Raw genomic sequence first — 9,616 nt, 5'->3', positions numbered from 1 at the left:
AACTAAAGCACATCTATATGCGGCATAAATATCGCACATTTAATTTCCATGTCATTGATTTTACACAGAGATTAATAGGAGTACAGAACCTTACAGAAGGCAGCTCTAATGGCGCCATCCCGTCAGAAAGAAAAGCTCTAATGGGCTAATGGCGCCATCGTTGATTGGGAAAGAAGTAATCACCCTCGACGGGGAATTGGGGATAGTTCAGCCCGACGAAGCTAACTGGTGGACACGCCGTCGCCCCTGCACGCGCGCACGCACGCGCGCACGCTCCCCGCCACCGCCGGCGCCACGATCGTACTGCACGAAACCTCTCCCGTCAGTGGCACCGGCCGTCCGTTTCCATCGACGGCTCCTCGTCGTCTTCGCCGCCCGCCCCAAACATTCCTCGGTGCGATTAAACTTAACGAGTCAATCCCGGCCGGACGCGTTCCCCGCCAAAAACCGGTCGCTTTCGCCCAGGCGCGCATCGCCTCCTGTCCCTGATCGCTTTCGTCAGCTAGCTAGCCTAGCTAGCGCGGCCGGCAGCGCCAGCCAGCGCCCCGCGTGGGCGGATCGGACGGGACACGAGCCGCCCCTCGGTGGCACCGATGGACCGCGCCTTCACCTCGGCATCGGAAGCCTCCACCCTCTCGCCCGCTCACTCGTCGTTTTCGAGCGCTCACTGCTTGTGCGGAACAGAGTGGCGCGCGCGTCCATGCTGTTGGTTCTTCGGAGGAGGCGATCGGCAAGGGCGACTGCTCGTCGTCGCTCGCGAAGGATCTGAGCTACGAGGTACGCACGGCGTGCTATGCTCGATCCTCTGCAAGAACTAGCTTTGCTAAGGTTATAGTAGTATATTTCCTGAATTTTACAAAGCCCCGAACTCCTATGGTACAAGACTACAAGTCAGTTTGTGATTTACCTGCACTTCTTCACCCTATGCAACTCTGAATTACACCCCAACATTCCGTTAGTTTAAGCGGATCCAGTTGATTTGTGATTGCTGTTCAAGAAATGGCAAGATTACTTCAAGAAAACTAGTGTTTTCAGACTTCACGTTCTGACATTGTTAATTCATATATACTGCATACGAATATGCAGATACGGTCAGACGGCAGCAATGGCAGCCGCAGACACCAGTAGGGTCTTCCTTATCTTGATCATCGCCCTCGTCATGGTCATCGTCGTCCTGCTCGGCATCTGCTGGAGGTTCCTCGGACCGGGCATCATGAGGAGACTGCTGAGGCCCAGGAGATGCCCGTCAGGTGAACCTATCCTCATTGATCATGCAGCAGGTTAATAAGAAACCAGAAATCTCGTAAGAAATCGTGCTAAGCCATGCAATTATGTTTGTGTCCATGATCAAACAGAGGTGCCCGAGTACTTCAGCGGCAACATGAGCGGCAACCTGCGCACCATCACCTACTTCGACTACGTGACGCTCAAGAAGGCCACCAAGGATTTCCACCAGAAAAACCAGCTCGGGAGAGGAGGATTTGGCCCTGTTTATCTGGTAGAATTGCATTTAAATTCCTGCGACCTCAGCAATATAGTGTTCAATTTGTAGTAATACAATTGGACAGAGGTGTTCTGAATTCTGATGGTGATGTCGTGGATCTGCAGGGGAAGCTGGACGACGGGCGGAAAGTGGCGGTGAAGCAGCTGAGCGTGGGCAAGTCGGGGCAGGGCGAGTCGGAGTTCTTCATGGAGGTGAACATGATCACCAGCATTCAGCACAAGAACCTGGTCCGCCTCGTCGGCTGCTGCTCCGAGGGCACGGAGCGCCTGCTCGTCTACGAGTACATGAAGAACAAGAGCCTCGACAAGATCCTCTTCGCGGCGGCCGACGCGCCGGCGCCGGCGTCGGCGCCGCCGTTCCTGAACTGGCGCACCCGCCACCAGATCATCATCGGCATCGGCCGCGGGCTGCAGTACCTGCACGAGGAGTCCAACCTGCGCATCGTGCACCGGGACATCAAGGCCAGCAACATCCTCCTCGACGACAAGTTCCAGCCCAAGATCAGCGACTTCGGCCTCGCCCGCTTCTTCCCGGAGGACCAGACCTACCTCAGCACCGCCTTCGCCGGCACGCTGTAAGCTTAGCTAGCCGGTGATCAACATCGCCGTCGAGTTGCCTACCTACCTCTGATCGCTTGACGACGAAACGGTTCTTGACACGCTGACGCTGCTACGGTGTTGTCAGGGGGTACACGGCGCCGGAGTACGCCATCAGAGGGGAGCTCACGGTGAAGGCCGACACGTACAGCTTCGGCGTGCTGGTGCTGGAGATCATCAGCAGCCGGAAGAACACCGACCTCAACCTCCCCAACGAAATGCAGTACCTGCCCGAACACGTACGCTGAACTGGCACTCTCTGAAGAACCGGACTGCAGAAAAATCGTACTCCTTCTCTGCCCTGAACTTTTTATCTTTTGCATCCAGGCGTGGAGGCTGTACGAGCAGTCCAAGATCTTGGAGCTGGTGGACGGCAGGGTGCAGGGCGGCGAGGGGTTCGAGGAGAAGGAGGTGATGCTGGTGTGCCAGATCGCGCTGCTCTGCGTGCAGCCGTACCCGAACTCGAGGCCGGCCATGTCGGAGGTGGTGCGCATGCTCACCATGAAGACCGACCAGTCCATCCCGGCGCCCGCCAAGCCGGCGTTCCTCGATAGGAAGAACCTCAACGGCGACAGGGACGCCGCGTCCTCCGACACCGCCACCATGGAGATGATGAGGTCGCCGGCGGGCTACTGGATGATGACGCCTTCGCCCATGCTCGAGGTCGACAGGCCCTACGACATGAGCTTCGGAAAATGATCCATGGCAGCCCGCGCGCAGGAATTCGAATTTGTGAGCGATTGTTAGCTCTACACAAGTACGTATATGTTTACTTGCCCTTCTTGTAGATACGACGAACATTTTTTAGACGAACAACGGCATGTATACGGTGTACCGACGCATTCAGTGTAGTGTGCTGCTTTAGTTCTGAAATAAACGTGTGATCATTTTGTAAGTTCGATTCAGAGAACAATAAAGATGGTATATTTTCTTTTCTCTTAAACGTGACTTTGTTCTCACTGTTTTTTCTTGTATATATATATTCCACTTCTTCTTTTTGGAGAAATATAAACCACGCGAAGGGTATTAATCAACCTAAATAATTAAAAGTACAGCTGCAGTTTTAAGCCTCCACGAGCGCATGCCTCCGATCCCGCAGACCCATCTTTAATTTCACGCGCATGCATTTATTTAAGGCTTTAAAAAATTTAATAATTCATAACGTTTAACTCTAGCGTCGCATTACAAATCAGTTTTCACCATTGTGTTTGTCGCGACGAGTATTTTAAAACTAGATCTCATATAGATAGGTTCTGACAAACTTTTTTTAAGCAACCTTGGGGTGATATTGAGCAACTTTAGTGTTAAAAAAGCAACTTCTTATTAGCGTGTGTAGTATGATTGTCTATCAACTAAAATTCCTTCAAAGTTATCTATCATGACTAGAAGGTTAACTAACTTCATCATTTAGGAACCACATGACAGATTCGTCAGCTATTTCCAAACTGAAATAGTTAAATTATCCGTTGGATGTGTATACTTGGCTTCTCATGTGTCAGAAGTAGGGCTGGGCATTCGGTTTATATGGTTAATTCGGTTCGTTTATTCGGTTCTTTATAATTTCGGTTTTGGAGAAATAGAAACCAAAATAGTCACTCAAAATTTAGAAACCGAACCATATTAACCATAATATATCGGTTTGGTTTGTTCGGTTAACCAAAAAACCGAAATTCATGCACTTGTCGGTATAAGTGTAATGACTTAAGAGCACTGATTTGGATTGTATAATATGCAAAAAAAAATCACAAGATCTAGCAACTTTAATATTATTCTATGGTTTATTCGATCAAGCAGACTAGTAAACATAATTAAGTAAAAAACACATGGAATGTGAAATGTATTATGTACGGAGAAATACGTGGCGCCTCTAGACTGTTGCACTTTTGAAAACAAGGTATTACGTGGGGTATCCTACATATCGGTTTGTTCGGTGTATTCGGTTTCTAAGCACTGAAAACCGAACAAAAATAAAACACCTAATAACCTTAAAATTTCCCACCGAAAGAAAAAATCGAACCACCAAATAAATCGATAAATCAGTTAATACTGTTCGGTTCGGTTTGGTTTTTCGGTTTTCGGTTTTATAGTGCCCACCCCTACTCCGAAGTGCACTAATTCCTGTACGAAAAAAAAGGTGTGTCGGAACTATGATATGTTTTCATCGTTGGGTTCCTCGTGACGAAATCTTCAAAACGAGATCTCATATGAATATGTTTTGAAGATTTTTTTTTTCAAAAGCAACTTCGATGTTAGATGAGGCAAAGATGAGGCAACCTTAGTGCTAAAAAAAGTAACTTTGAAGATAGATGAAATTGCGTCGTGTGTATACACATGAGTTGCTTGTTGAATGCACTGGAGTTACGCAAAAACACTCTAAATTTGCTAACATTTTTTGTGATACTCGAGTGCAATTGTGGCAACTATTTAAAAATAGCAGGCAAGTGGACATCAATGGAAGGCAACTGAAAATCAATTGTAGACAATGGATTATCAGTAATACGCAAATGAGCATCAAAATTGAGCAATTTTATAGTATTTTATAGGCAACTTAGCATCAAAATTTAGCAATTTCATAGTATTAGTAGGCAAGTGAGCATCAGTTATAGGCAACCGATCATCATTATTTAATTATTTAAAGCTTTTAAAGGTGAATTTAGTCAACTATTAGTCGTGGTAACCAACTTAGAAAAATTCTTCGCTGATAGATAGTCATACCAAGGGGGGAGGGAAGGAAGGAGTTACTTGCCTATAGCACTAAATTTGCCTCATCTAGCACACAAAGTAGCTCAAAAAAAAGTTCGTCGAAACCTATCCATATGGTATCTAGTTTTGAAGAGCTCGTCGTAAGAAACACAACCGTAAAGACAGATTGTCAGTCTGACGCTCAGTTCAAAAGTTATGACTTTTAAATTTTTTGAAACGTTAATAAATGCACATGGATTTTCTCACTCGGATGCGCCCGATACCGTGAACCAGCACTGCAGCGCTCGGTAGCCACGTTCATCAATCAAAGAGCCTAGAGTTACCCTCCTGGTTTTGGCCAATCCAACTTATAAGAAAAATTGGATCAGGGTCAGACCTAAACAAATTAACCTCAGGGAGGTCCTAATTGATGGGACATCCTATGCGCCGCTCATTGCGGCCGACTGTAGAGCGAAACGCACAAGGACGTCGCCCCACAAGACCAGTCCAGTTTTTTTTCTGTTAAAAAAATTTGATAATTTTAATTTTTTCCTTTTTTCTATTCCTTTTTCCTTTTCTGCTTATTTCCTTTAATATTTTCTTTTTTGGCTCGTATTTTATTTATTTATTTTCTTTTCTTCTCGAATTCAAAGCAAACAGATTTTTCAAATTTGAAGAAGAATTTTTTAAAATCTAGAATATTTTCTAAAAATACAGAACATTATATGAATTTATGAAAAATGATTGGAAAAGGACAATTTTTAAATTTGGAACATTTTTAGAAGCAACAACAATCTTAGAAATTTAAGAACAATTTTCGAACACAAACTTAGTTTAAAAATTGAACAAACTTTTGAGATTTCGAGTTTTTGAGAATACAGATTTTTTTTAAATAATGAATATTTTACTAAAATACCGAACATTTTTGGAAAATCCTAAACATTTTTGGAAGTTGTGCAAGATTTCGAAACACGGGAAATATTTGAAATTTAGAACATTTTTTTAGAAAGCGAAAACATTTTTCGAATTTGAAGAACAACTTTTAAAATCCAGAACATTTTTTCAAAATCTAGAGTATTTTTTAAAGTTATGAATATTGTTGAGAAACGGCAACTAATTGAAATTTAGAAGATTTTCTTAAAAATCACAGACATTTTTCGAATTTCAAGAATAATTTTTGAAAATACAGAAGATTTTTTGAAAATCCACACTTTGTTTATTTTACGAACAAATTTTGATAAACACTATTGTTTAAAATTTGGAACATATTTTAAAAGAAAGAACATTATTCGAAATTTAAAAACATTTTTCAAACCAAACATAGTTTAAAAATTGAACAAAATTTTCATATTTCGAACAGCTTTTGAAACCGCTTATTAAAAAAAAAATAGTGAACATTTTCTTAAAAAGCCAAAAACTATTTGAAAATCTAGAACTGTTTTTGAAGTTATGAATGTTTATGAAAATCACAACTATTTAAAATTTAGAACATTTTTGTATTCGAAGAAAAACAATTGAAAATCCAGAACATTTTTTGAAAATCCAAAATATTTTTTGAAACAGAAACAGAACAGAATAAAAGAAACTGAAAAAAAGAAAAATAATACGAATAAAAGAAAAACCAGTTCACATAATCTTCTAGAAATTTTCCAAAAGCAGGAAAAACCAGATGGAAAGCTCTAGAAGGTTCCTAAAACCGGGATCAATGAAACACACTAATGGGCTAGCCCATTCAAATCGCTCGCCTCCCCTAGTTGTGCGTTTGCCCGACACCTTGATGCAAGGAGCATCAAATAGGATATTCCTGAATTGATGCTTCACGCCCGAGCTGTCTATGGATTTTTTTTTCGTGGGTCGTCCCATTTGGCGAGGGGTTGATCACTTCACGAGTTGCCCCTGCGTGGGTTGCTTGCTCTAGCATTGTTTGACCGGTCGTGACTTGTCAATCATTCACTTAAATAAAAAAGGAAAAGGTAGAAAACATCGAGAATTCAAAAATGATAATGGATTTTGACAAAAAATACATGAATTTTTTTCAAAGGAGTTCATCGAATTTGACAAGTATACATCGAATTTGAAATGTATCCATCGAATTTGAAAAGGTTCATCCAATTTCTTTAAAAAATCCATCGGATTTAAAAGATCATTGAATTTGGAAAAAGTTTATCAAAACCAACAAAAGTTCATCGAATTTGAAAACAATCATCAAATTTGGAAAAAGTTCATGGATTCTCGAAAACGGTCAACGATTTTCAAAAATAAAATCTCATAAATTTGAAAAAAAAGTCTGCGCATTTAAGGAAACAACAAGAAAACAAAAAAAAATGAAAGGAAATAAATAAAAGAAAGAATAAAAACCGTTTCAAAGACTGCCCAACGAACCAAAAGAACGGTTTGGGAAGCTTCCTAAAATCGTGATCCTTTTCGCGAACTATAAAAAGGGTAAGATGGAAAAAAGAGTACCTTTGTCACGAGTGTTACATTACCCCTTTGGTTTGTGCGCTCCTCTTTGAAGTAGAGATTTCTTGTTTGAACCATTGCGAGGATACATTTCTTGAAGTTTAAAATAGGGACGCAACAAGCGAGCGTCCCACGATTTAGAAAAGTAAACGAGTCAAAATGTTGTTCCATTTTCATTAATGTGGGATTTCGAAAAAAATATAAAGCTATAACTTTTGATACGAGCGTCAGAATTCATAATTGTTGTCACCGTTGGATTTCTCACAACGGTTCTTCAAAACAAAGCCCATATAGCTTTCATCGAACTTTTTTCAACGGCAACTTTGGGTGCATTGGAGGCAACTTTAGTACTATGGAGAAACAACTTCCTCTTTTTGGACTAGTAGGATTGCTTGTTAAGTTGGTTTGTATAAAAACAAGAAACTCGCATAAAACATGAGGCACCATTAGTTCTACATATAAGGAACTTCACTGCATTATGTCTACGTGTCAATTTTGCTAACATTATCCCAACATGCACATCGTTGATGGTCACTTGCCTACAATTGATGCTCAATTGCCTATAAATACTATGAAATTGCCAGCCATTGATGTTGAGATGTGTGGAATTGCTAATTAGTTGTCTATCATTACTGTTCAGTTACCTGACTTTGCAAATTAGTTGCTTAAAAATGGTGAAGTTGCTTCTCATTGTTTTTTCATGATACCTACAAACACTATGAAGTTGCATACGAGTGTTTCTTAGTTGCATACTGGTAATGATATAGGTAACCTCATAATCATGGTAGACAACCCGGAGAAATATGTTTTTTATAAAACATGGATAGACGGTAATAGGATCATGTGTGCATAATTTATGCACCATCACGGGAGTTGACTCATTTAGTGTTAAACCCTCCATGTAATGCCAAAGTTGGCTACAGATGATACTTAGTTACCTATATATGGTAAAAAATTGTCTCGCGTGATTTCTATGTTGTCTACAATATACTTGGTAGGTAATTTCAGTAGTACATATGTTGCAAGGAAGTTGCTTGTGTTTAGAACTGTAGTTGCCTCATGTAGACCCAAAGTTGCTTTTCCCAAAAATTCATGGTAACATATGCATATGAGATCTAGTTCTGAACAACTCGCCACGAAAACCCTAACAGTGAAAACAAATATTCATTCTGGCGGTCAGTTAAAAAGTTATAGCTTTTTAAAAAAGGTTGAGACAGAATAAAGTGGGATATATCACCACATGCATGCAACTAATCTTACCTTGTACCATGTGCAGTAGCACAACAAGTGCCATACGGTCTTCACCACAGTCGTACGGAAGTGCGTCCATTTCAGTAAAATAGTACGGTTGCACTATTAAGCATTTAGGTTAAAATAGCAGGAAAAAATAGTAAATGTGTTGGTTCGATTCGGATGGCAAAATTGGCGCTTTCGAGCTGTCGAGAGCACCAGCGTGAGTAACAATCCCCACATCATGATATAAGTGCATCCACAATCATTGAGAGAGTCCACACACTCTATCAAAAGGGACAAGATATTGGAGCAAGGCAAGCCAAGAGAACACCGAAGAACATGAACCTTGACTCGCACAGCCACACGAAATCGGAAGCATTAGCAAGTTGCAGAGGCACCCTACCCACCATGTGTAGCCTCGACAAGTCGACATCGACTCCCTATTGTCGGGGTTGCTCGGTTTGCCCCTATTGCGGTTGATGTGTTGCGTGGAGCTTCCTGCTTTGGTGTAATCTCGGATATTTTTGCTCTAAGATTAGTAAAATTGACCTTTTGACCATTGAAAGAAAGTTTGTCACAAACTTTTATCCCATTTATAAAAAAAGACTACATTACTTAGCATAGTTTCTTCAACCTTTTGCATTTTTGTTCATTGTTCTCCCAAGTAGTTGTCAGATTGGCATGGCAATGCCAAATTGAATGGGTTGTCTCGTGTCAATATCTTAGGGCATCTTCAACGCGGATTCTCAAAAGCCCTTGTATGTTCTTTTTGGGAGTTTAAAATTTATTGTTATCCACTATTGTCCCTCAAACGTCAAGGGACGGGTCCGAACGTTCAAATTCTAACAACACCGAAGAAGCGTGCATATCCGCGTGGCAAACCAAAAGCCATTACGATCAAACATCCACACATCCCCTTTCTCTCCTCAACCACGACATTAACATGTATGGATGAACATTTAGGAGACATGAATGGATATCCAACCCCGCATCAGTGTTTAGGGACTGGTCCACACTCTTTCTTGAAGAGTTGTTGTTGTGTATTGCTCCTTCCCTCTCCACGTGGCCATGGCTTCGTAGGAAAACCTCAGATCCAGGAGATCAGGCAAGGAAGGCGCCTTCATGTCTTCTTCCTCCTCGG

The 9,616-nt window shown here is 41.8% G+C and overlaps 1 protein-coding gene across 1 annotated transcript; it reads left to right on the top strand.

The window, feature by feature from the left end:
• The first annotated feature begins 632 nt into the window (after positions 1 to 632).
• On the top strand, positions 633 to 2,934 carry LOC123430981 (cold-responsive protein kinase 1-like). Its single transcript, XM_045114803.1, has 6 exons — positions 633 to 777; positions 1,087 to 1,250; positions 1,356 to 1,498; positions 1,609 to 2,078; positions 2,189 to 2,339; positions 2,428 to 2,934. Exons 2-6 carry the CDS (start codon positions 1,106 to 1,108, stop codon positions 2,797 to 2,799), a joined length of 1,281 nt encoding a protein of 426 aa, XP_044970738.1. The 5' UTR covers positions 633 to 777; positions 1,087 to 1,105; the 3' UTR covers positions 2,800 to 2,934.
• Positions 2,935 to 9,616: the final 6,682 nt, after the last annotated feature.

The sequence above is a fragment of the Hordeum vulgare genome, chromosome 2H (assembly GCF_904849725.1).
Source record: "Hordeum vulgare subsp. vulgare chromosome 2H, MorexV3_pseudomolecules_assembly, whole genome shotgun sequence".
Classification (NCBI taxonomy): Eukaryota; Viridiplantae; Streptophyta; class Magnoliopsida; order Poales; family Poaceae; genus Hordeum; species Hordeum vulgare.
This window is presented reverse-complemented; position numbering and strand designations above follow the sequence as displayed.